The sequence below is a fragment of the Plasmodium knowlesi genome (assembly GCF_000006355.2).
Source record: "Plasmodium knowlesi strain H genome assembly, chromosome: 12".
In the NCBI taxonomy this organism is placed as follows: domain Eukaryota; phylum Apicomplexa; class Aconoidasida; order Haemosporida; family Plasmodiidae; genus Plasmodium; species Plasmodium knowlesi.
In genome coordinates, this window is record NC_011913.2 from 173,739 (window position 1) to 200,543 (window position 26,805).

At 42.7% G+C, this 26,805-nt stretch overlaps 8 protein-coding genes across 8 annotated transcripts; 3 read left to right on the forward strand and 5 right to left on the reverse strand.

Annotated features, from left to right (window-relative positions):
* Window positions 1–156: 156 nt before the first annotated feature.
* On the reverse strand, window positions 157–747 carry PKNH_1203200 (mitochondrial fission 1 protein, putative; the record flags this gene model as incomplete). Its single annotated transcript, XM_002260049.1, has 2 exons — window positions 157–522; window positions 688–747. The coding sequence occupies 2 exons, from the start codon at window positions 745–747 to the stop codon at window positions 157–159; spliced, it is 426 nt and encodes a 141-aa protein (XP_002260085.1).
* Window positions 748–1,584: 837 nt separating this feature from the next.
* PKNH_1203300 (conserved Plasmodium protein, unknown function) lies at window positions 1,585–3,824 on the reverse strand (the record flags this gene model as incomplete). The annotated part of the gene is made up of 5 exons (XM_002260050.2): window positions 1,585–1,651; window positions 1,804–1,936; window positions 2,069–2,214; window positions 2,358–2,400; window positions 2,534–3,824. 5 exons carry the CDS (start codon window positions 3,822–3,824, stop codon window positions 1,585–1,587), a joined length of 1,680 nt encoding a protein of 559 aa, XP_002260086.2.
* Window positions 3,825–4,301: 477 nt separating this feature from the next.
* Window positions 4,302–13,421, reverse strand: PKNH_1203400 (conserved Plasmodium protein, unknown function; the record flags this gene model as incomplete). Its single annotated transcript, XM_002260051.1, has 1 exon — window positions 4,302–13,421. The coding sequence occupies one exon, from the start codon at window positions 13,419–13,421 to the stop codon at window positions 4,302–4,304; it is 9,120 nt and encodes a 3,039-aa protein (XP_002260087.1).
* Window positions 13,422–14,781: 1,360 nt separating this feature from the next.
* On the reverse strand, window positions 14,782–15,276 carry PKNH_1203500 (conserved Plasmodium protein, unknown function; the record flags this gene model as incomplete). The annotated part of the gene is made up of 1 exon (XM_002260052.1): window positions 14,782–15,276. The coding sequence occupies one exon, from the start codon at window positions 15,274–15,276 to the stop codon at window positions 14,782–14,784; it is 495 nt and encodes a 164-aa protein (XP_002260088.1).
* Window positions 15,277–17,324: 2,048 nt separating this feature from the next.
* Window positions 17,325–18,691, forward strand: PKNH_1203600 (lactate dehydrogenase, putative; the record flags this gene model as incomplete). The annotated part of the gene is made up of 3 exons (XM_002260053.1): window positions 17,325–17,445; window positions 17,607–17,998; window positions 18,200–18,691. 3 exons carry the CDS (start codon window positions 17,325–17,327, stop codon window positions 18,689–18,691), a joined length of 1,005 nt encoding a protein of 334 aa, XP_002260089.1.
* A 2,256-nt stretch (window positions 18,692–20,947) lies between these two features.
* PKNH_1203700 (phosphoribosylpyrophosphate synthetase, putative) lies at window positions 20,948–22,252 on the forward strand (the record flags this gene model as incomplete). The annotated part of the gene is made up of 1 exon (XM_002260054.1): window positions 20,948–22,252. One exon carries the CDS (start codon window positions 20,948–20,950, stop codon window positions 22,250–22,252), a length of 1,305 nt encoding a protein of 434 aa, XP_002260090.1.
* Window positions 22,253–23,686: 1,434 nt separating this feature from the next.
* Window positions 23,687–23,920, forward strand: PKNH_1203800 (U6 snRNA-associated Sm-like protein LSm6, putative; the record flags this gene model as incomplete). The annotated part of the gene is made up of 1 exon (XM_002260055.1): window positions 23,687–23,920. One exon carries the CDS (start codon window positions 23,687–23,689, stop codon window positions 23,918–23,920), a length of 234 nt encoding a protein of 77 aa, XP_002260091.1.
* A 1,054-nt stretch (window positions 23,921–24,974) lies between these two features.
* Window positions 24,975–25,925, reverse strand: PKNH_1203900 (L-lactate dehydrogenase; the record flags this gene model as incomplete). The annotated part of the gene is made up of 1 exon (XM_002260056.1): window positions 24,975–25,925. The coding sequence occupies one exon, from the start codon at window positions 25,923–25,925 to the stop codon at window positions 24,975–24,977; it is 951 nt and encodes a 316-aa protein (XP_002260092.1).
* Window positions 25,926–26,805: the final 880 nt, after the last annotated feature.

Below are 26,805 nucleotides of genomic sequence, written 5' to 3' on the forward strand. Positions count from 1 at the left end.
TCCCCATTCGATTCGTTTTTATAGCATCTTACCATGAGACAGACGTGAAAGGTGTACAAAACATGTGTAGGAAAAAAAAAAAAAAAAAAAAAATGAAAATCCCATTTTGTAAATTTTTTTTTTTTTTTTTTTTTTGTTCATATTTTTTTTTTTCAACTAAAAAAATTTAAACGATTTGAATGACAAGTAAATACCGCAGGCGGTGAGGGCCACGAGCAGTGCGCCGATCAGTCCGTCCGACGAGATTAAGTCAAAGAGAAGACTCTTCAGGGCCAGAGCATTGCTATTTCTGGCATCTATTTTGAGTAACGCGTTTAGGTAATTCTTCGCCTTTTTATAGTCCCGCAATTTCATGTGTGCAATGGCTAGCTGATACAGACAATCGATTCGGTTGTAGTTTATTAGTAGCAGCTCGTGCAGTAGCGATGAGGCAAGTTGGATGTTCTTTAGGTCCGACGAACAGATTAGCATGCACGCGTAGTCGAACTGAGTCTTTGGCATTACATGGTCAACGGATAGTTCCTGCGAAGAGGGGAGAGACGTGAATAGGACAATGTAAGGTTTTGTCTCCATGATGGACTTAAATAATGTACGGTTAATTTGCACGGTTTTTTTTTTTTTTTTTTTTTTTTTCGGTGTCCACTCTTCTGCGTCCCTTTGTTCTTTTCTCCATCAGTCTAGCCGTACATTTTCATAATCACTCTTCACTCTATCGAGCTCAATTTTTAGGAACTCCGGGCTGTCCATTCTGCCTCCTCCTATTGGATAAATCTTGATGAGTCGAATCTACAGTTGGTCAAAATGGATGAAGAATCTCCTACGAAGTAAATTTTTTTTTTTTTTTTTTTTTTTTTTTTTTTTCCTCCTTTTGCACACTCAGTTCTATTTCCGCCTTTTGGGTGCGACTTGTGCGATCCACGTGATGGGTTACTGATGCCCTTTTCTGATGTCAAGGGGACAATACGAAAAGGTGCCTGTGTGGTGCTAAAGCCCGGGCGCTGTGCTGAATATACGTTCAGGGCGAATTGACACACTTCGACTAGCGCCGTAAAGTTCCTTGCGCCTTTCGTGGGGAATAAAAAAAAAAAAAAGAAAAAAAAAAAAAAAAAAAATGATCGGCCCATTGCAAACCCCCCACCCCGAAAATGTGGTCGCAAATTAATATACCAAGTTAAGCCAGTAAGGGAAGGAGGCTTCTTCCCATTTGAAGGACGGGCCTTCCTTGTTATTGCTTGCGAAAATGAGGACCTGCTTTCGCCTGCACATTTATCGCACAAGTTACTCTACTATCATCCTTCCCCTGCTAAGGCCATCCTTTTTCTTTTTAGCCCTTTTAATTTTTTTTACCATATCACTTAAACACTAATTTTTCAATCGTTTCTTTTTAATGTTGGAAAATTGCCACTTGAGGGTACCTCCACAAGGCGCACCTTGTATGCAAAAGAAAAAAAAAAAAAAAAAAAAAAAAAAAATACACAAATGAACAAAGGGGCGAACGAACTGATGAGACCATCCATACGGAGCGCCACATGGATGAATCCTAATTTTCACGTAGGTTTACAAATGGCCAGAGGAAGGAGAAGTTTAGGGACATCCAAGTCTAAAACACACTGACCGCAAGTACCAGGTCGTTTGGTCGTTGCAGAGAATGCTGCATTAGGAAGGGGGTAAAAAAAAAGGATGAAGAGAACAAAGCATTAGAGGAAAAAAAAAAAAAAAAAAAAAAAAAAAAAAAAAAATTGTAGGGGGTAACTTTTTTTTTTTTTTTTTTTTTTTTTTGAGGTACCTTCCTAAGCGACTTACCTATCCTCCACACTGCAGGCATTTTCGTACACAATGGAGAGACTACGCTTCCTTCGTTCAAACACACATTTCACAATATTTAGGAATTGGTGGTAGTCCCGTGCCGAGAGTTCTACTGTCACGAATAGGAGACCTGCGAAGGGGGGGGAAAGTAGTTCATCAGAGACACATTAGCGACTCTGTTAAGTACGCACCAATGCAACTGTACTGAGAAAGAACGCTCCACAGGAGCAACAACACAAACACACACACTGCGCGAGCTTACCACCCTCTTGCATCAGCTCTGAGAGGTAAATCAACTGTTTGTGCACCCCCTTGAAGGAGGCCGTGTACCTCTTCCCATATAGGCTCGTGTAAGAGCTACTTCTAAAAACGATGTTACTTTTTATGTTGAAAATGATTAAGTCAAATCTGTGAATGAAAGAGGGGTGTGTGTGTTCAGGGTTACCATGTGGGGGCGGAACTAACTATGGTGTTGATGGTCAGGGGGGGAGATTCTCATTCGAGTAGCAAATTAGTACGTGTATCATCATGTACATGGAGCATGTTCCCACCTGAGGTTGTTCATATGCATGTTATTGAGCTCGTCTAGAATGTCTGTGAGAAAGAAGGGAAAGGGGGGAAAGTAAAGTGATCATAGTTGGTGTGACTTACGCAGTGCGATCAGAATGGAAGGAACAAATACTTTTAATGAATCGGTCCAACGGTTGGGCTAAACGAATTGGCGCACCTTCCCGATAGAGGCACATGACATTCTCACAACCATTCCGCCTAATGTTCTGATCAACGTAATTCGCATTCTTGGCGCACTCCGACAGGAGGATGGATACCCCAGGTGCATCTCCCGAATTAGTGGCATCCTCCGCAACAGATGCACAGCTAATGATGTATTCTCCGATGTTTCCATTCACACATAAAATGTTTGCACCGTTACAGATGGAACGGAGGAAGAGGCGATCTTTTTTATTCTCAACGTGAAAAGGAGCATACACTGTGTCTGACATGTTATTGTAAAAGGTAAGTCCATTTTCTCGGTGTTGAATATCGCAGGGTTCTCCCTTAATCGTTTCGAATGTATATTCTTTCCCTTGCTGAGCTCTCTTCTCCTTTTTGCTTACAATCCTTTTACAGAAAATATTTTTGGGTGAGAAAATGGCATCTAATTCTTTTTCAATTATGCACCTGAATTTTTGTATAGCTAGATTATCGTATCTAATGTAGATGTCATTTCCTAGGAAGTAGACGACCAGTCCAGGCAAGCCGTCACTGGTGGAGTTAACCATTTTACAGTATACATCGATCCCCTTTCGAACCCGTAAAGAATACATCCATTTACACAAGTGTACATCTCTGTACATGTAATGAAATCTTCTTTTTACACTCTCGTACAATTTCGTAAGAAAAAAATGATCGTTCATGCTTTTTCGGATATCTCTCTCAATAATCCGAATCACTAGGTTACTTTTTCTATTCAGTATTCCTATTCCTAGTTCTTCTCCGTTGTGGAAGTATACATTGACTAGCTCTCCGGGCTCATACTCGCTGAGTTTACCAATGTTCGTGATCTCGAAGTCGTACACGTAACTGTGCTTGTGCTTTGCCAATTGGTGGTACCTCTCCAGGGGGAGGAACTGCGTTTGGCCATGACCACTACTGGTACCTCCATCCGTGGCATGCACACATGAGGTAGACTCCCCAATGGAAGGAGCACTGCTCGGTTCCACTGGCTTCAACACAACGTTCACCCTATCCTCAAATTTTTTGCAAAACGAGATTCTCTTGCTCCGTACCACCTGCAACTCTTCCTCGTTTAGGAAGGTTGACAATAATGGAGACCCTTTACTATCAGCGGAGTTGCAGTTGGAAAAAAGTTTACTTGACGCATACAGGTGCGATACTACCCAGGGTCGATCATAACAAACGCTACTATATAAGTCGTAAGCGCTCAGACTGGTGTACCTCCCTCTAATGCGTCGTCCCCCCAAAGTCAGTCCCACTTGGCGTGGAGTTCGAAACTTCATTTGTTCGCTCCCACAGGGGTCGGGGGTACAGGCGACAACGTGTAAGCATTCATCGCTTTGGTGATCCCTTCAGTGGGCATGTTTGTACGATGCGAAAACTGTCGTTATCGGTGAAATGGCTCGGGATAACAATAGTGTGTTTAGCCAGGTGCCTACCGTTATACGGCTATAGTTCCCATCTGACAGGGAATGACAACGCCCGCCAAGACTAACGGAGGATAGTATAGATAAAAAAAAAAAAAAAAAAAAAAAAAAAAATAGCTAGCTCAATACTAGATCAAAGAGTATAATATGTGTGCAAATAGCTAAAACGGAAAAAAAAAAAAAAAAAAAAAAAAAAAAAAAAAAAAAAAATCACCAAAAGAACCATTTAACAAGAATTGGCTGAGAGCAGCCGTCCATCTCTTCTTTGCGCACAATGCAGGATATCCTTCTCGTCGAGGGCAAGTATACACCGCGCAGTGAAGCCATGATCTGTCACACCGCGTAAGTTATGCCCCAACCGTCAGAGCGCAGTTCCTTCGCCTGTTGGTTCCTATTCACTAGCAACAAGAGCTTCTTATTGTACCGACGCAAATGCCTCAAATTCTGTTCAGCCACCCTCAACTTCACCTTGGTCTTACAGTGCTCGTAAAAAACGAGTGAGGGATTTGTCGAATAGGCCTTCTTCACGAAGGTTGAAACTGGAATGGTTTCCTTCATTGCTCTGTTAACATCCTTGTTTCCAGTCATGATGCACCACAAGGAATGTAAGTTACTGTCGCGTACTTGTATGCCCAACTGCTTCAACAAAAAAATGAAGTTATTCACCCCTATCTGTTTATTTCCATCAGTGCATTGGAAGCTATCATATATCATGGAGCGCAGGTAAGTATCCATCGTTGATGTATGGTCCCCTTTGTAAGGTTTGACTTCGTTAGCATCCCCATGCTGGGGTGCTTCACCTTGTACACAAGCAAGTGGGTTTCCCTCCACAGTTCCCTCTTCTCCCTTTTTGCCAATCTTAAAAAAAAAATTTTTTTCCATCGCATGCCACATATGAAAGAGAGCACTTACGCACTCGTTGTCTAGACGTATGAGTGGGTACTCCGAACCCCCCTCGTCATCACAGATGTTTTTTTGTTTACTTCGTGACTCCTTCAAGGGGGAGGGCATGTCTATAAAATGTGGACCCCTCCCATGTATTCGTATTTCACCCTTTCCACTGAACGATGCGCTTTTTACTTGAACCCCGTTATCGCGACTGAGCTGATTGCCAGGTGGTACACTCGAGGAGAGACAAGCACTTCCTAAGGTCCTGTTCATGTGGGGGGTTATCCCACAACTGGCCCTGCAACTGAGGCATTGCTGCAAAACTGATGAACGTGCATTTTTAAAGTACTCACCCAAGAGGCCATCGCATCTACGTATAGGAATATTTCGACGGAGGAGAACCCCCAGATGCTCATACACCGTGTCGATATTTATTTTTGTATTTTTATGCATGACGAAGTTGTCTCTCAACTTGGACTTTAGACCACCCTCGTCGAAATAGGTTGCGAAGGAATCACCACTAATGATTAGCTCATTCCACTTCATGCGTTCTGATATTCTTCTAAAGATGTCCATGGCGTAGTAGTTCATCTGGGTGGCAAACTCGTCCTTCGTGTGAGTGTCGTTGTCGGTGGCTCTATCGATGCCGCCTTCTTCGAGGGATCTCTCAAGGATAACCTCATCCGCATGGTAAGCAATCAGACACGGAACGAGGTGTGCGTTGTAGTTGTGCTCTACGATCCCCTTGGCAAGATCATCCAAATTTACCTCATCCATATCTTCCTCCATGTTGGTATCACTACGGAGCACCTCTCCTTTGTTGTGAGTTTTCCGGAACTTGGATCCCACATTCATATTCCTTCTGTGCAATGATTCCACTCTCCACAGGGGACTCAACAACTGGTGTGAAGTGTCCTTCGAGTACCTCCATCCTCCCATCAGTGTCTTACTAAACTCTTTGTGTGAGTCATCATCTGGATCGAGCAGATTCCCCTTCGGCCTATCTGCCTTAAAAAGGGTAAAACGGAGTCCATGGAAATTTAAAAAGGCTTCTAAAACAAGTCGCACCACAATTCTGAGGTTCCGCAATGCATGCATCACTTCGTGCGTCCGCTTCCTCCAGTTGACTTCCTTCATCAGATGAACTAATCTCTGTAGATGTCTTCTCAGTACATGAAACAGCCCGTTGGCAGGGGCACTAGAGGGCGCATGAAGCTCTTCTCCACGATCATCTCCATCAATGCACAGATTCTCCATTTGAACTACGCAGTTAACCAAGTTGTGCACCCCCCAAAGGAAGTTTTCTTCCTCTCCCTTTCTCGCCCACGTGCTCATCTCGAGGACACCCCTGCACACATGACACAGAATCAGAAACAAATCGCTTGAAAAACAAATTTCAAAAAAAGTGACAAAATTTTCTGAACATGTCAGGTGATTTGCATCTTCCGATTTTTCATCGCCAAAAGTGTACCTCTCGGGGGAGATGGCCCCTTCTTCAAAATTCAATTTAATTCCTTGTGGGAGATTCTTTCCCTTCTGGAATTTTTCATTAAGCAGTTGCGTACAGAGGAGTGCTTTATCCGCTGAAGCGGTGATCTCAGCATTATCTCGGAGAGGATTAAGTAGATCACTCTGTTCCTCGTCCCCCTGAACATCCATTTGACCATCTGGTTGTGCATCTGTTTGTGCATCTGTTTCTGCACCTGTTTGTGCACCTGTTTGTGCATCTGTTTGTGCATCTGTTTGTGCACCTGCTTGTGCACCTGTTTGCCCATCCGGTTGGACGCACTCCTGAGGGTTCACCCTGGCCACCTCCTCCATCATCGAAACATTCCTATTGATAAAAAGAATGTTCGAAGAAATTGAGTTCAGCCAAACGAGACAATCGGAATAATCTGCACTATCCCCCCAGAAATCACTACTCTTCCTCTTCAAGCGGCAAAGTTTTGTTCTAACTGCATCTACGTGTTTAACAATTTCTAATATCCTCAGTAGGATCTCCTTATAAGTGCAAGTACATCCATCGTTTGAGTTAACCATCAGCTCCTTCCCGACAATTTTATCCGACGAATCATATGTATAGTCTACCATAGAAACTGCATCTTTACCATCACACTGTGGAGAGTCACTTTGCCTGTTGATAATCTCTTCATCTTGCTCTCCATTCCTTGTGTGAATCCCTAAATTGGGGGAAACTTCTACACTGCCATTAGCGCATATTTTGAGTTTCAAAGACAGTTTCGTACACCGCCATGCCAAGCGTTTGCACCTTTCCTTAAGCTCGTCCATTCCTAGTGTATCAATCTCGTCGCATAAAAGTTGGTGTTCTTCAAGAGGCAGTTTCTTCTCTTCCTCCAACATGTCTACTTCCCTTGGATTCGTTTTTTCATTTTTCACGTGCTCTTCAATCTGATTGTTCAGTTGTTCCACTTTCTCTTTCGTCTCGTTTAATGTTTTCTCCATCGTGGTTACCTCTCCCCTGCGAATTATTATTTCTTCCTCCTTCTCCTTTAACTCCTTCCTTAACTCCTTCATAGATTTACCTTGACTCCTCAACTCCTCCTTTAATTGGTTTATCTTAAGTACGTTGTTCATTTTTTCCGTTCTTAGGGCTTCCTTGTCCTTTTCGACCATCTCGCACTTCCTTCGCAGTTCTTCCTCCTGTCTCTGCAGATTTAATTTTAAGTTTAGCTCCACGTTGCGAGCCTCCTTCGCCTCCTCCAGGTCGCTACGAAGTTGGACCACTTCCTCCTGCAGCTGCCCGTTTTCCCTCCGATGTTTTTCCAGATCTCCTTTTAGCTGTTCCATTTCGCTCCTCAGCTTAGCGTTCGAGTTATTGAGCGCTTCATTTTCAGAAACCAACTTTGCATTCTCTTGAGAGAGGGTTTCATTATGGCCAGTCAATTTTACATTCTCTTGAGAGAGGGTTTCATTCTGGCCAGTCAACTTTACATTCTCTTGAGAGAGGGTTTCATTCTGGCCAGTCAACTTAGCATTCTCTTGACAAAGGGTTTCATTATGGCCAGTCAATTTTACATTCTCTTGACAGAGGGCTTCATTCTGATCGGTCAACTTTGCATTCTCTTGACAGAGGGTTTCATTCTGATCGGTCAACTTTGCATTCTCTTGACAGAGGGTTTCATTCTGATCGGTCAACTTTGCATTCTCTTGACAGAGAGTTTCATTCTGATCGGTCAACTTTGCATTCTCTTGACAGAGAGTTTCATTCTGGTTAGTCAACTTTACATTCTCTTGACAGAGAGTTTCATTCTGATCGGTCAACTTTGCATTCTCTTGACAGAGGGTTTCATTCTGGCCAGTCAACTTTACATTCTCTTGACAAAGGGTTTCATTCTGGCCAGTCAACTTTGCATTCTCTTGACAGAGAGTTTCATTCTGGTTAGTCAACTTTGCATTCTCTTGACAAAGGGTTTCATTCTGGCCAGTCAACTTTACATTCTCTTGACAAAGGGTTTCATTCTGGCCAGTCAACTTTACATTCTCTTGGCGAGGCTTCAAACCGATGCAATCTTCGCTCCACATTTCTACGTGTGTGTTCCTTCCATCTGTTACCTCCGGAGTTAGTACTGTCACTTCCTCACTCTGCTTCGAATGCATCTCCTCATTCGAATGAACAGAATCATCGAATCCTGCAGCATTTCCCCTGTCCACGTTATCTACCGTTCTAATAACTTCTACTTCCTCCCCTGATGGACAGTTTTTTTTTTTTTCTTCTTCTTCATTTTCCGCTTCATCCTCGCTGCTCAAGTGAGCATCGTCTTCACCGTAATGCGAGTTTGTTTTTTCATCCTCGTTACACACGTATAGATTTTCCACCCCCATATTTTCCTTTTCAAATAAATCCTCCACGGGGATGTTATCCACACGAGACATTCCTTCAAATGTTGATTCGTCTCCCTTCTCCTTTCTCGCAAGGAAATAAATTTGATGATTATCGAAGTTCCCCTCGGAAGAGAAGTTATCATTCCAGCTGGACGTGGAGCTAATAACACCCCCTAAATCCATAGGGAATTCAAAACGGTCCACAGTATTCTCCTCATGACGGATGAAGGCTTCATTTCCTTCATTATTATTCTTATCCTGATTAAATGGGAGGTACCCATTTATGAGTTCATCTTTCCCGTTAGTCTCTTCCTTCTCGTACATATTTCCTATGAATCCCCCTATGTGTGTGCCTCCAATCGATTCGCTTCTCGCCTGGTGGTTTCCCTTTAGGTCAAGAGCGCATTTATCATGCGCGATGGGGTTCTCTCCATTTCGGTCGCTAATTAATGTTCTCCTGATTTCTTCTTTCCATGTGTTTGTTCCACTGGCGGAGGCACTTCTCCTGTTCCTGTAAATATTTTCACTCGCAATAGCCTCCTCGTGGTAGCTCTTTAGCCTCCTTCTGCGCGCTCCTTCCAGGGGGCTCTCTCCGTTCTGTCCATCCATACAGTTTTTTTCATTTTTAACGTTTTCCTCCACTGGTTGAGATTCATCATCATGAGAGCTGCCGCTCTTTCTCATCAACCTTTTCAATCCCTCCAACAGTTTGCTCTTAAACATTTTTTTTTTCTTCTTCCCGGTACTCTCATTTGGAGATTTTGCACTATCGATGACACATCCTTTAGGCAGCCCACCTAACGCGGAGATCCCTTTGACCGTTCGAATAGAACCGTCCTCATGCTGCTCCTCCTCCACTCTCAACATTTGCTCAGATAAATTGCTACCTTTCATTTTTGCCAATCCGTTCGATCCACTCTTCTTCTTCTTATTCATTTCGTTGTTCCATATGGGAGTAATCTCATCTAGCTTAAATGGACAGTCTCGCTTAGACTCCTTCACCATGTGGGCGCTGCGACTTCTAAAAATGTGGAACATCCCTACTTGTTTCTTTCTGTTGTCGTGTTCCGAGATGAAGGAACTGCTTTTTTTCGTCTTTTTCGCATGAACATGTTCAGGTGAATAATGAGGTGTTGATTGCGTTTTTCCCACGAGAGTATACTGTCCAAGAGCGTCGCTACTAGCACCATGAACCGCTCCACTGTCATCATCACCACCCTCATCACCATCACCACCACGACCCGCACCATCATTTTTCCCTTCCGTGGTGTTACTCCTAAGCGTTGAAGAGGAGTATAACAACTCAACCGCAAACTTCTCTTCCCCTTTACATCCATCTCCTGTATCGTGGGGGATCTCCTCACTGGGTTCTACCCCTAGTACATCGTTACTACCTTCCACGTGAGCACCTCCAAAGGAAGAACACGGATCAGATGCAATGAGCATTTCCTCCTCTTCTCGATCCCCAAATGAGTTGCACACATAATTCACCTTAACACCTTCGTACGTGTTTCTTCTTGAAGCATCACACTGCATCATCTCTCCATCACATTCGTAATGATTGGAGGAATTATTATACTTGTCTAACGGTTCAGATAGAATTGGGTTGTTCATTATGTTGCCCTCCTTATCTTCCCACACACCCTTCGTATGATCCATGCCGGTTCTTATCCCCCTGTGGACGCATACCTCATGTAATGAATCCTCTCCATGGGAAGTGAACATACCTCGGAAAAAACTTATTGGCATTTCGTCCTTAAGGATGTTACTCTCCTCCGATTCGTCTCGACCACCCAGATTGTTCTTATGTTCATTTGTGCACTGGCTATCTGCCTGTCTGATTTGCCTAAACGGAATCTTCATCTCCTCTGTGTCTGTGTCTGTGTGCTTGTGTGTGCTTGGGTGTGTCTGCTTGTGTGGGTTTGGGTGTGTCTGCTTGTGTGGGTTTGGGTGTGTCTGCTTGTGTGGGTTTGGGTGTGTCTGCTTGTGTGAATCCGCCAAAGATTCTTCACAGGATGCACTCTCCAAATAAGCCTCGTCCACCTGGCGAGTCTCTTCCATTGTATTCTTCGATTCCATGATGTAATCGACATAGGGGTTGTCATCACACTTCTCCCCCTTCACCATTTTTATTTTTTCAAATGAACCTGATGCATCCTCCAGGCTGTCTATGTGCATTATTGATGCCTCGCTATGGTGGCTGTAAAGGGGATTACTAAAATTGGGCCTCTGTAATGAATATTCGTTTGGGAATTCCTTTCTCTCCTTTTCCTCCTCCCTTACGCAATAGGGGTAGTGCACACAGACAGTAGTGTCACCGAGGAGGTCATCCCCCTCACCACCTGCACACTCGTCCTGCGATGTCACGCCACGGAAGTAGTTATCCGATCGGGACAGAGATTTGTTCTCCCCAAAGTATCTACCCGAGTCAGTCATGAGGCCTACCCATTTTGATGCAACCCCATAGGACGAGATTGAAAGAGTATCTCCCCTTCCATTGGAGAGATAGAACCTACCATCACGTGTCGACGATAATACCTCATCCGTATGACTGTGAGTTTTCTCTTTTTTTTTTTCTTTTTTTTTTTTCTCCTGGGAGGAGTTATCAAAGTTATCACCCTCATCACAGTAAGAACCATCATTATAGACGTGCTCATTTTGATTCATCACTTTTCCAAAACGATTTTTCCCCTCTCTGCACATGTCCAACCCGTCGTCTCCCGAGGAGTTGCAACATCCTCTCGTGGCATCACCACCTCCCTCATTCATTGTCAGTTCACCAGATAAGGACAGATGGTATGCATTCTGATCATCTCCCACAGAAACATTGTCACTTCTACAAACCATGGCCACATCATTTGGTACTTCTGGCAAGTGCTTGATGGTAAAGGATTCTCCAAAGTTTGAGTGCACATCGTCTAACGCATCGATATCGGAGGAGCCAGTCTTCAACTGACTGCTGTTAATTGCGGATACATGGTGTGTGTCGTTTTTGGAGACTTGTTCCAATTGATTTTTTCGTCTGTCAGTAATTTTTCTTTTCATCTCGTTGGCAGCTGACACGCCCTCTCTGTTTACAACTTCCCAGGGGGGAACACCCAGATCGCCACACAGATCTTCACTCACATTTCCGCGAAAATCACCATTTTCAATAATTCCCTCTCCCCTTCCAACCCCTCCACCATCACTGGCATATCCCCGATATGCAAAACGACTCGTGTCCGAATTTCCTCCCCAGTCGATGCGTTCATCCTCCATCCTACTCCTTCCATTCGAGTTCCTCTTCAAGACATATTGCTTGTACGTTATGTAGTTATTGGAGAGTTCTCCATTTGTGTCTCTGCTCCTTAAATGATGGAACTCTCCATCCATGTCTTCCTCGTTGGGGTTACTTCGTGCGAGATGTTCTCTCAGTGGGTACTCTCCTTGATAATTGTCCCCATCATAGTTGTCCCCCCCGTGACAATTGTCCCCATCATAGTTGTCCTCCCCGTGACAATCGTCACCATGGCAGTGGTAGTCATCCACCCCCACCTGTTTTTTACAAAAACCCATTGTACGAATTGTCCCCCTGAATTGAAATGATGCATCTTCTCTACCTACGTCTGTCTCATGGATGAATGGTCTCTCCTTCACACCTGCGCAGATCTGCCCGTCTGGGTACTTGCGCTCAGAGGGAGTAACCCCTCCATAGAGAGTACCCTTCCCTCTGCTCTCTTCACTATCCACACGATTGTACACATATGGGAAGAAGCTGTACATTTCGTCCCCAATAGGAACATCACCAGCGTCAATTGCGCTGAGAGTTCCACTTCCTCCTGGGTAAGCATCTCCCGTAACACCATCTCCCGTAACACCATCTCCCGTAACGCCATCTCCATTCGTGTCCTTCAAATTTTCATTTAATTGATCATGCCCCCCGAACTGTTGTTCATTTTTTTTTTTTCTTAATTTCGTCATCGATTTAATATTCTCCCCTGTTTTTTTTTCTCCACCTCCCCGATGAAAGACACCAACAGAGGGAACGCCTACCTTGGGGACATGGCGGTTGTAATGAATTCGACTCTTTTGCTCCTCATCCATTAGCCCATGTCCTTGCTCACTGCAGTTGCTACTACCTCGAGGGGTACTGGTATTCCTCTTTTTTTCGCAACTCTTCTTCAGATTGCACGTCTTGCTCACCCTATACTTGTGCGCACAGGTTGACAGGGAGGGGATTTTCTGCGCTCGCCTTGGTGGTGACATTGGTACTAATTTGTTCCCACCCGCTTGCGCCTTCTTGGGTACCTCCCTTCGTGTCAACTGTGAACCCTGCTTTCTTTTCACATGTGTCGATAGACTTGTCAATAGACCTGTTGATAGATTTGTCCGTACACTTGTCCTCACTCCCTCCTCGATGTGCGACTCACCCGGCGTGCCTGCTTTCCTCGTGGACAGGGTCGAAGGAGCTCCCCTGAGATCACTTTTTTTTTTTTTTTTTTTCTCCTTCGGTGTGGAGTTGCCTCGGGCGAGGATACCATCTGCCCCACCTACACCACCTGCACCACCTCCGCTAAGGACGCTACACGCACTACATGTACTGCCTCCCCTGCTGATGCTACCCCCCCTACCCAGCTTGGCTCCACTGCCTCCGCTCGAAACACCACTCCATTCACGCCTCCTCATCTGTGGCGACTTCGGAAAAGCAGATTCCTTTTGTGCTGTCAGTTGGTTATTAGCCATCTGTCCCTCAGGTTACGTCAACGAGGGGTAGTCCAACCGGGTAGGCAACCTAACCAACAACTTTACATATAGTACCCTTTCCCCCCACACACACATACACACACATTTAGGAGATTAAAATCCCTCACGGGTGTAACGAAATGTGCTTGGTGTGAGCGCCCTTTGTTCTTAACTAGGTGTGGAGTAAATCTCACAGTTTCGTCCTTATCCAAAAGGGGGAGAGAGAAAAAAAAAAAAAAAAAAAAAAAAAAAAAGAAAAAAAGAAACTCCCTCGTATATACGCACGTATACAGAGGTGCACATGTTAGCATACGGGTACACCCCTGTATACTTGTGAACTATGTGCCGAAGGGTTGGACACCTTTCCCCCAAATAAAAGTGCTCGAAAGTTACATGTAAAATAAACAAATCAAGTAGCTCCCATATTATTATTCAACAGTTAGGAGGGAGACTCCCATGGAAAACGCATACAGCTCGTACGACAAGTGCGCAAAAAAAAAAAAAAAAAAGGGAAAAAAAAAAAAAAAAAAAAAAAACCTAAAAAAAAAAAATCCAAAGAAAAAATATTCCATTCTGGTGTGCACGGTGAGGGTGAGCATCCTTCTTTTCATTTCGGAGGAAGAAGCGAAAAGGGGACAGTTATCGGGGTGAGGGTTGAAGAGAAATCCCCTGGAGGGGTGTCGCATAGATATTCTGGCAAAGTTACATCTCTTTTTGTTTTAACCTGGTAATATTCGCTCTCTTTGTCTCCACCCTTGTGCACGCACTGAGCATGCTTCAACTTGTATGTACTCAACTGTGGCTTTATCTTTTGTGTCCTCGCTATATTTTTGCACAAGTCTGCGCAGACAACAGTAGCCCTCTCGGTTGGCATGCTTAAAGGAAGAATCCTCCATCGATTCCATGTTCTCACCACAGTTCTATCTTTCGTATATTCTAAGCACGTTTAGATTTGTCCAATGGAAGAGGAACTACCCCCCATTTTGCGTAATTTATTTTCCTCCTTTGGGGGGGATTTTGCCAAAGGGTGAAGGATGTTTGCTAAAAGGGGGGGGGTAAGTAACGGAGTGCATACAGAGCCATCCTTCGGCATTCGCCCGATGAGTGTACATACGATGGAGATGCATACTGCGGTTGCCTCCTATGCTGACCAGACGAATATATCATTAATAGTTGGCTTAAAAAAAAAAAAAAAAAAAAAAAAAAAAACGTAAGATGGGGGACCATTAAAGATGTTTCTTTTCTCTTTCTCTCCCCCCCACGGATATGCCACACACAAACATACAGAGGTGTGTATGTTCATATCTCTATCCAATGATGGAGATGGCTTCCACGTGGAAAGTGTCCAATCCACTTGGTGTTACTCCCCAATCTCGCCCTCAATGATATGAATCTTATCGTTGAGCAAAGAAATGGACTTGCTAATGGTAAAGTTTTCATTTTTTAGAGACACGAGGATATTGAATAGCTTGGCATGCTTCAAGTTCTGTTCTTCCAGTTTTTTTTCTATTACCTCAGTCACTTCATTCATCTTTTTAGTTATATCCTCCTTGAATTCATCTAAAATAGTTGTAAAGTCCAAGTCCTGTATCTGTTGATTCTGCTTCGATTCATTTAGCTCCTTCTGCAGTTGTACTATTTTTATGTCTATTGCTTTTTCTAATTCTATTATTTTCCCCTTGAGTGTTTTTTTTTCTTTTTCTGTTTGCTCTCCTAAGATAGTATAGACATCCCTCTCTTTATCTTGTTGGTCGTGTTTTTCTTCCTGTGCATCTGCTTCCTCGTCTTCCTTCTTCTCCGTTCTCTGGTGTACCCCCTCCCCTTTCATCTCTTCATCTCCTTTCTGCGTGGTCATGCGGGTGGTGGAGAGGAGAAAAGCACCTTCAACAACACCGCTTCGCTAAGCGCATACATGCACCGATCCTCTACTGATCTATATTCCTGTACCCCCCTTGTACTTTCCTCCTACCAATCCAAGTGTATAATATCAGATGTTAGATTCCACTAATCTGTGGTAAATGTTAGTAATTCTATGAGCGCGAATGGTTTGTACCTGTCAGTGACAAGGAAGCTCTCCAAAATTTTTTTTTTTTTTTTTTTTTTTTTTTTTAACACCCCCCCTCTGTTATTCCAATAACCCTTAAAAAACGCTTACCGCAAGAATGTCAATGAACTTGTCTCTTTTTACCACTTCACCTTTTTGCGCTAAGTTGCACCGAGGGGAGGGACGACTTCCCTTTCTGAGAGGTTGTGTGACTGTAAGGATGCAAGAAGACAGCGGAGATAAGTGAAGAAAGAGAGCGATGACTCACTTGGCGAGGTGAACCATTTGAACGGGGGTAGTCCACTTGGCCCATCTATGAGGCCCCACCAAAGGCGTGCACAGTGATCCAGGGAAGGAGCCGCTACACCATACCGCCTTGACCACCTTTCCCTCACCACAAAAAAAAAAAAAAAAAAAAAAAAAAAAAAAAAAAAAATTCAAGGAAAATAGAATAACATCCCTTGATATAAAAAAGGATATTAAAAAAAAAAAAAAAAAAAACACCCAACGGAAGAGAGCGGCCAAATGTGTGGTCATGCCCTTACGGAAGAACGACATGGAGTGCAGAGCCTACCTCTATATTCGTGTGGCTAACAAGGTGCGTGAGGGGAGAAACACTGAGCCAATCAGCCACTGGGTAAGGGCTATCCGACGGTGCCCACTTTTCCGTAAGTCTCACCCCCTTGTCTTCTAATCCCTACAATGCCTAATTAGAGAAAGAATAGCAGAGCGCACAGGGAGAAAAAAAAAAAAAAAAAAACCAAGCCAAGCCAAGTGCGCTAAGGGAAGAAAAAAAAAAAAGAAGGAAAAATACCCCGACGTGAATGCAATTTATGTAGCTATACGCATTTGGCGTGCAAGAAAGCTAAGCTTTTTTTTTTTTTTTTTTTTTTTTTTTTTTTTCGTGATCTCCATTTAATTAGCCTTCCCCCATGCTCTAAGGTCGCTACAAAAAGCTTTCTCCATATGAGCTAGCCATTAGACACGGCGGGGCACCATGTAGAAGACATTGCCTAGGTGAACTATCACACCAGCTGCATTATAATTCCCCCCATCAGGGACCAAAGGTTATTCACATACGTTTGCATGCGCGTGTGCATATATAAGTACATCTTTCTCTCCATGCTCGCCATGATGAGGAGAATTTTTCCTCCTGATTCGCCACTGCACGTTTGTCTCGATGGCTCATTTTTAATTTTCCACTTTTCTCTTCAACACACATCAAGTACATTTTGTGCCTCATTACTATCTCCCATTGTTATTTATTATTTTTTTATTTTTTTTTTTTTTATTTATTTTTTTTTCTCCATGGACCCTGCATACTCACCCTCCCCCTCTGCTGCAATTCCTCTATCGTGAAGGATAAACAAAAGAAAAGGTTAACTAAAAAGATGCATCAAGAATACGAATCAAAGGGTGTTAAATGAATGATGTCGAAGTGTATCATTCCAAATGAAATATCCCAAGCTGAACATAAACTCTGAATGATAAGGCAGCGTGTTCATTTTTCACGCGCACCATACACACACATACCTACATGCATGAACACTCCACCCATAGTGTTCCTTACCCTCTCACCCCCAACTTCGATAGACGTTTTCCTCAGTGAACTACCCCCAATTCAGTTGTGCTTCTGTTCTCCCACTGGTAAGCATATTCTCCATGTCCCCAACGTTGGCGTATTTTCCATGTCCCACCCATACACACACACAAATACACACATGTTCGCGCAAATATACGGATGGACCCCTCATCTCCCCGTACTTATGTTTCCATCGCAGCACTTCCTCACCAGTGAACAAATCAAACTACGTTACGAAAAGTAAATCAAACTTACCTGCACAGAAACTGTAGCCACAATGACATCTGTTAAGCACCCGAAAATTAGTGTCCTCGGCGCAGGCGATATCGGTTGTACATTGGCCCACATGATTTGCGAAAAAAATTTGGGCGATGTGGTTCTTCATGATTTCACAAAGGGTAAGGGAAGGGTCGTACTTGCCATCTTATATGACAACGAATGTGCTCTGTCCCACTGTTATACATGTTTCCTTATGTGTACGCATCTCTATATTTTTTTACATTTCCATATTTTCATCCCTTATGTTCACTCCCCCACTTGCCCTGATGTATATATGCAGATCTCCCCAAGGGAAGAGCCCTTGATATTCTCCACACACGCCCACTCAACCGATCCAGAATCAACATACTGGGTACCAACGAAATTACAGATATTAAGGATTCCCTAGTGGTGGTGGTGACGATAGAGGTATCAGAGAGAGAATTCGCTGAGTTCGATGAAGAAGATATAGAAAGACAGGTGTACACTTCAAACGTTAAGTTATTGAAGGAGGTATCCAAGTCTATCAAGAAGCATTGCCCCCAAGCATTTGTTGTGGTCACTACGAACCCAGTTGATTGCATGGCCAAAGTATTACAAGTGCATGGCAACATACCTTCCCATAAGATCTGTGGCATGGCTGGGGTATTGCACAGTGCAAGGCTCAGACATAATTTGGCCGAGAAGCTCAGGGTATGTGATAAGCAGAGAGGACTGCGCCGCATGTGCAGTTCCACCGTTCACTACACTTCAGTGCGTCTCTGCACACGAGCTTCATATCGCTGTTAGATTAAATCATTCCATAAACTTAAACCCATCCGAATTATCACATTTAAATCACTGATATTCCCCTTCTACTACCTACCCACACATATACACACATTCCCCACACAGGTAAACCCAGGAGATGTCCAAGGATTCGTCATAGGTGCTCATGGAGACAAAATGGTTCCCCTGCCACGGTACTGTTGTGTGAATGGAATCCCACTGCATGACTTCACGAAGAAGGGAGCCATCACAGAAAAGGAGATCAGTCAAATTGTGGAGAAGACAAGAAACACAGGCTTGGAGCTACTCGATTTGTTGCCAGAAGGATCAGTTTGTTTTGCACCTTCCTTAGCTATTGTGGAAATTATTGAGGCTTACTTGAAGGATTTGAAGAGAGTGTTGGTATGTTCTGTGCCATTGAATGGTCAGTACGGCCACAAGGGAGTCTTTGCAGGTGTCCCTGTGGTTATTGGCGGAAAGGGAATCGAGAAAATCATTGAGCTCGACTTAAATGCACAAGAGAAGGAACTCTTTGATGATTCACTAAAACATATTAGCTACTTGTTCGAGAACTACAAACACGAGGCAGTCGTGGACGAGGAAGCCAAACCAAACTAACCCTCTTCCCTCTTCCAGTTCCCGTGAAAGAGAAATAAAGAATTCATCGTCTTTTTTTCATCCATTCTGTGTTCACTCTATATATATCCCGTTGCTTTGCTAATTTTTTTTTTTTTTTTTTTTTTTTTTTTCATACCCCATCGCTCTGCCTCCTGTGCATGCTCTCCTCCTTGACGGTGCTGCAACAGCACCAAGCGTTCGCCGGGTTTTTAATCGAAAGGCCAAAGAACGCGGGGGAATGCTCCAAGCCGTCTGAAAAGAATACACAGAAAAAAAGGAAGAGATACGGGAATCCCTCCACTGGCAAAATCGAAACCACAGTTGCAAATAACATCTGCAGTGGCATAACCTTCGATTGCGCAAAAAAAAAAAAAAAAAAAAAAAAAAAAAACATTTTTCTTTTTTCTTTATTTTGCTGTAACGGAAACTGCCATTGGGGCTAAACGACCTTAAAAAAAAAAAACACACACACACACACAGCTTTGGGATTTCTCATCATAGGAGATACACCCAATCATTCTTTACCACAACAAATGTGCTGATGAAAAGGAAGAATCATTTTGGAAACATTCCATCCCCTTTCATTAGCGCTTTTGTTGTGGACAAATGGGCATACATATGGGTCCCTACAGGGGTATGAAGTGCATAGATTAGCTAGCCAAATTGCCCTTTCCTGATGCGCAAAAAAAAAAAAAAAAACTGACTTGTTCATAACTTTCTAACCATTCTGTGCACACTAGTAGCACAGCAGATAAAATTCACCTGCACAGGTCAGCAAAAAATGAGAAAAGTCGCATCCTGCGATAGTAAGACTGGCAGGTATATTACCTCAGATGATCAACCCTTTTATCCGATGAGTAAACCCTGCGTAGTGGAATTAAGGAAATGCATTTTCCCCCTTTACCATGTATCCAAACATTAAGTTCATCTCTTTGTCTTTCTAAATTCTGCGTAGAAATACAGCTTCGTACGAGACCCACCACCCCCCTTCACTTGTGTCGAAGGAGCGAATAGCGCCCCCCCCAAAAAAAAAAAAGTTGGCACAGTTCAACGAACTGTTGCATAGTCTACACGTTACGATGTCAGTATAGGAGAATGTTCTCTCCAATTGGGGTCCTCCCACAGGGAGCGGACAAACATATGTATAACGTTGCTCCAAAAATAGGCGAAAAGGGGCAGAGGCAATTCCCTCCATAGGAATGTTGAAAAAAAGCATTTCAAATAAGCGAAAGATGCCTGCTTCAGGAACGTATGCCAATTCAGCTTATCAAACGGACCGCACATCAGGTGGTATCCACACTCATACAAACAGATAAGTTTAAAAGGAAAAAAAAAAAAAAAAAAAAGCAACATAACAATAGAGCAGGGTCTGAACAGGAGAGAGAAAATTGTTACTCTTATTTTGATTCACTTAATGGTTATATCTTTTACAAAAAATGAACTTGGCATTCCTTACAATGTTAACCTCCAATATGATGAGCTCGTGGCTTTTCAACAACACGCTTTGTGAGTTGTACCGTTATATATATTTTATTACCCCCTTTTATTAAAACTGAAAAGAGCAGGGAATTTTAGTAACAATTGTGTGTCGACCACACCTCAAGAGATGAACAGGCTTTTTTTTTTTTTTTTTTTTTTTTTTTTTTTTCTGCATAGAAGTACCCATGCGCTCCTGTGCATACCTTCGTGTATAATCTTGTGCATCTTTTTTTTTTTTTTTTTTTCTTTATTCCTTCGTTTTGTTCACGTAGATGAGGCCACGTTGTGAAACTTCTTTCTCGTTTGCTCTTCCTCAGAAGGCCGATTTTTTTTTTTACCCCGCCGCTTAACATTTGGCATGGCTGTTCTTTGTGCAGTCCGACTAGATGATAGATGGCATGACTAATTTGTCGCGCCTGTGCGGTTAAGTAGATCGCTCCTTCAACGCATCGCCACTTCATTGTTCACAACTTTGTGTTTTTTTTTTTTTTTTTTTTTTTTTTTTTTTTTTCTCCCCTTCCCCTTGCTTGGCTTGGGTACCCCCCGCGGCATCTTCCCTCCCGCTCAAATTGAAAAATCGTGCCTTTCCATTTTAGAGCAACGCCGTGTTTTACCCCTGCTGCGTTGGCTATACTAAATTCTGAAAGAATCCCCACCAACCATCTCGTGTGTTCTTTTCAGTTCACCCGTTTGGTAATTCTCCCGTTCATCATTTCCATATCCATTCGTGATTACCGTATTTGTATCTGTTGCTCCCAATACACAGAAGTGTACAAGATGACATTTTTTCACCCGAAAATATGCAACACAGCAAAGTGGTACAAGAGAAGTAACTTCTTCAATCATGGCAATTACGAAAGAACATTAGCTGTATTGTTAAGCAGTAGTGTCGTGTACTACTGTACACTGAGAGATGAGGATAAGAGAAGGGAGTTAAAATCACAGGTGAAAAATGTAAAGAAGGACCTAAGTACATTCCTCTTAGGGGGGCAATGGAACAGTGGAAATGAATCCCTGTTCAGAAGTAAAAATATATCTTTCTGCGACACCAACAAAAAAGGATTTCGTCACCCTTTGTGGAGATCAGAAGAAAAGAGACCAATTGAAAAAATGGAAAATGCCATTCTCTTCAGTGGTTCCTCCAACCCATTGTTAAGTAAAAATATTGCAGACCATTTAGGCACCATATTGGGAAGAGTACACCTGAAGAGATTCGCAGATGGTGAAGTCTCCATGCAATTCTTGGAGAGTATCCGGGGCAAAGATGTATACATTATACAACCAACCTGCCCACCAGTTAATGAAAATTTGATTGAGCTGTTACTAATGATTTCCACATGTAGGAGAGCATCTGCTAAAAAAATCACTGCAGTCATTCCGTACTATGGTTATGCAAGACAGGATAGAAAACTAAGTTCTAGAGTACCAATATCAGCAGCTGATGTTGCCAGGATGATAGAAGCCATGGGCGTAGATCGTGTTGTAGCTATTGACTTACACTCAGGACAAATACAAGGGTTCTTTGGACCCAGAGTACCAGTCGATAACCTGGAAGCTCAACTCATAGGATTAGATTATTTTACAAAGAAGGATTTATATAAACCTGTTATTGTTTCTCCTGATGCGGGGGGAGTATATCGAGCAAGGAAGTTTCAAGATGGACTAAACCATAGAGGAATAAGTGAATGTGGAATAGCTATGTTAATTAAACAAAGGACGAAACCAAATGAAATTGAGAAAATGGATTTGGTTGGAAATGTATACGATTCTGATGTAATCATTGTTGATGATATGATTGATACCTCTGGAACTTTATGTGAGGCTGCTAAGCAACTAAAAAAACATGGTGCCAGGAGAGTTTTCGCTTTCGCTACACATGGTCTTTTTTCAGGGCCTGCTATTGAGAGAATTGAAAATTCACCCCTGGAGGAAGTTGTCGTGACGGACACTGTCAAATCGAACAAAAATATCGACAGCTGTAAGAAGATTACAAAGTTGAGTGTCTCTGTACTTGTCGCCGACGCAATAAGACGTATCCACCAAAAGGAGTCCCTCAATGATCTTTTCAACATGAAGGGGTAGGAACTTCCACACGGTGGAGCTACTCACCCCTCGTCGGATTTTCCCCCCTTCCATCAGAGTGCACTCAGAAGAAGGAGTGCCTTCCCCTTCCTTTCCCTTGGCTGTTCTGTGCTGTGCTGTGTCGATTTTTTTAAGGGTGACAAGAAACGTTCGTTACCTGGCCCATATCCCATGTTCGCCCTTTAACGGAAGGCACCAGGTGCTGTCTGTCTCTGTGTGTATGTGTGCAATTACGTAAAAAGATCAAACAAAAAAATGAAACAAAAAACGGAACAATGTAATAACCAAGTGATGGCTCGCGGGTGGAATGTCCACGCTCGCTATGGATACCAAGCGAACGCACACTGTGCCTCCACACAAGCGCTGCAAAAACAATACCAACAAACAGAGTTTGTTACTCATTCGTTCGTTTTTGCGTATTCATCCGTTTGACTCTGTTGTGCAGGGCCTTCCAACTTCTTCCCCCCAAGTAGTTCATTTAAAAAAAAAAAAAAAAAAGAAAAAATAAGAAAAAGAAAAAAAAACGCATGTGTTAATGGGGAGAGGAATTTCAATACTTGCTTCATCCCCCCCCATGTTATTACCTGCAACCGAACGAAAGGTGTATTTTCCCAGAAGTGGAGAAAAAGACCTACCTGAAAGAGGCCATTTCTATCAGTTTTTCAATAAATGGTCTACAGATAAACTTGTTGTAATTTTTTTTTTTTTTTTTTCTTGATAAGCTATACAATCTGTTCCAAATGACCTGTTCGCCGATTGGCATCCCCCCATCCTTTTGTTCCGAACTGTTCGAATGTGCTTTCACCCAAAGGGCGGTAAAAACGGTTGCCCTTAATGGAGGCGCCGAAGTGGTCAAGAGGTGTAGCCGTTTTCGCGTTGCAGAAAAAAAAAAAAAAAAAAAAAAAAAAAAAAAAAAAAAGCTAAAAATGTTTTTTTTTTTTTTTTTTTTTTTTTTTTTTTTTTTCTGCAACGCGAAAACGGCTACCCCTCCATGGTTGCCCAACTGACGAGTGCGACTCTAGGCCCCTCTCAACCACTCACGGGATGCACGATAAGCACGTACACGTGGAACACTGTTTAGCAACTTCTTCCCTTTAGAGAGGCTCCAACGAGGATTCTTCCAAATCTGCCGCGACCACGCAAATCGCACTGAGATTTCCTGAAAGTTTTTAGAAGGAGAACGTGTGATCATACGCTTGAGCGACCCTTCCTCTCCCCACCCTGTGAATCTTTCCTACTGTAGGTATTGAATGAATGCAAAAATACAAATACAAATATAAATACGTGAGTATCACACATGCACTTTTCTTTCATCCGCATCCCCTTCATCCGCATCCCCTTCATCCGCATCCCCTTCACCTGCATCCCCTTCATCCTCGTTCATTTTCCTCGCCTCACCCGCATACTCATGTAGGACAACCCCCCCTTCCAAACATGAGCTCCAACTCCCCCAAGGATTTTGTGCAGAGCCTGAAGGGACGAGTCGTTATTGTACGACTGAACAACGGGTCCGACTTCAAGGGCATTCTAGCTTGCCTGGATGAACGCATGAACGTTGCGTTGGAGCAGACCGAGGAGTTCTTCGAAGGCGAGTTCGTTGGGAGCTATTACGATGCCTTCATTCGAGGCAACAACGTGTTTTACATACGCGCCATCGATGATGAGTAGGCACCGGTCCATGCCCAGGAAGTCCCTCCCCCCGTGCAAATGACCGATGTGGAAGACCATTCCCGTGTTATGAATAGCCACAGGTGCACACACCATAGTTAAAGCTTTTTTTTTTTTTTTTTTTTTTTTTTTTTTTTTTTTTTGTTCATATATTTTTGTTCATATATTTTTTGTTCATATATTTTTGTTCATATATTTTTTGTTCATATATTTTTTTTTTTTTTTTTTTTTTACTTTAATATAAGTAACCTCAACTGTTAACTGTAGTAGCCCATTGGTGTGAATACCTTTTTTGTATGGTCCACTTTAAATGGTTTGGAGGGTTCCTTCTGCTTTGCCGTTAAGGCTGACGAAGTGATGTAGGTGTAATTTCTACCGTGTGGAAGACAATATGCATATGCGATGTGATGTGTGTAAATGAAACATGGAGAATCTTCGTTCTGTTGTTGTACGAAGGCGTACCGCTCAACCAGTGTGCACAAAAGCAGGTAACGTGGTAATCACTCCGTCTAGCGGTACTAACGGGTATAAAGGATAGCAAATAACAAGCAACAGTGTCTTCATCAACCTCTTCGTTCAAGTTTTTTTCGACGCGGAACGCACAAGCATAGGTTATGGGCTATAAGGGGGATATGCCCTCATGGTAAGTAACACAGTTTTATAAAAAAAAAAAAAAAAAAAAGTGACAAAACGACACGAGTACAAAATATAGGGACATGCTTAACTCTGGGCAAAAATATATAATGTTCTATCTAGCGAGGAAATAAATCATGTGCGGGAGGGAGAAGAAAAAAAGGGATACACGCATACCAAATGGGGATATATATATATATATATATATATATATATATATATATATATATCACTGCGGAAAAGTGGGGTGATGAAAGAGACAGTTAAGCGATAAATTCAGGATGACCACTCTCTCTATCATCCCTTCGCCCCAGCTCAATTAACCCATTTGGTTGTTGTAAACCCCTCCACGCATGAAAAAAAAAAAAAAAAAAAAAAAAAAAAAAAAACTCTCTCTCTCGTTACAAAGGGTGAAAGTGGCTTAAATGAGTGCCTTCATTCTTTTGGTTTCCGCCACAGCTTCGTCAAACTTGGCCTTTTCCTCTGCAGTGAGTTGCAACTCAATGACCTGCTCAACTCCGGTTCCTCCGATAACAAGAGGAGTACCACCAAAGATATTCTTGTGGCCATATTGACCCTCCAATAAAGTGGAACAGACAAGAACCTTCTTAATATCTTTCAAATAAGATTCAGCCATTTCGATAATAGCTGCAGCGGGTGCAACATATGGTGAGGCAAGAAGGTTAACAATCTCCAATGCAGTGTTCACGGTTCTGTCAAAGATGGCTTCCACCTCCTCATCAGTAATTTTTTTGTTGTTAATAAATTCTTGAAGTGGAATACCTCCTACAGTGATGTATCTTTTCAGAAGCACCATTTTATTTCCGTGTGCACCGACAATAAGTGCATTCACATCTCTAGGGCAGACATTTAATTTCTGTGACAAATAGTACTTCAACCTAGATGTATCTAAAACACCACCTAATCCGATAATTTTATTCTTTGGTACACCGGAATGTTCGAAGAGCAGCTGCACCATGACATCAACTGGGTTTGTGACAACGATGATAAAAGCATTTGGGCACAACTTCTTTATGTGTCCTCCTATTTCAATCATAATTTTGTTGTTCAGTGGGAGTAGGTCATCTCGGTTCCATTCCTTGTCACTCTTTCCAGGTGCCTTCGTGAAACCTGCTGTCACAATTACTACGTCAGCTCCCTCCAAGTCTTCATAGGAGTTAGATCCTGTGACTTTACAGTTGGAGTACGCCATCACATTGGAGTGGGATGTATCTAACGCTTTTCCTTGGGGCATGTTCTTCACGACATCAAACATGACCACATCACCCAAGTTCTTCTGAACAATCAACGTAGCCATCACTCCTCCGATCATACCGGATCCAACAAGGACGATTTTGGGTTTTGGCGCCATTTTCGAGAGAGTAAAAAAAAAAAAAAAAAAAAAATGAAGCAAAGAAAAAAAAGGGAATGACTGTTTAACTACAGCTAATATTTATTAATTTGAGCGATACGCCAGTGGCCAAAAATATTTTTCAGAATACACTTAAGAGTATATATATTTCTTTTTGAAAGGGAGAAATAATGCTTTATTTTATTATTTTTTTTTTTTTTTTGTGTTTCTCACATGTGGAAGGGGAAAGCAAATAATATCGCGTTGTTGATGCCGCAGACGTTTTTTTTTTTTTTTTTTTTTTTTTTTGGGGGGGGTGGAGGAAATATTTTAATGAGAAATTTTGGAGAAAAATGTCCCTGAAAAACTTTTGATAATATAATATTTTGTGCACCCTTTTCCTTTTCTTATTTTTTTGTGAAGTTCATTTTGGTATGAAATATATATATATATATTTTTTTCAATCCGCGAGTATAATTACAGCATCACCAAATATGCAGAAGCTGTCAAATACGAGATTACCCTTTTTTTTTTTTTCGCACCGTTAAACGAGGGAGCTGAAAGTGGGCATTTGCCATCGCCCCGCTGGAACCACTTTGCATGCGTTAAAACACATCAATGGCGGAGAAATAAAGGGTCATCCCTGCGGTGTTGCGCCGGCGTAGCGACGACGTTATTATATATAGCACCCTTTAATGCCAGGTGGCCCCGCCACATCCCCATTACGCCAGAGCACTGAGTGGTGCTATCCGTTATCTCAACGTGAGGATTCATGCGGGACATTCCCCACGAAAAGGGGCTCTCCCCCCCCTACGGGAGGGGGCACTCCCCTGCGGAGGAGAAAAAAAAAAACACCAAGCTGGAACGAATTTCCCCTCCCTTGTCGTGCACATATTTTCCT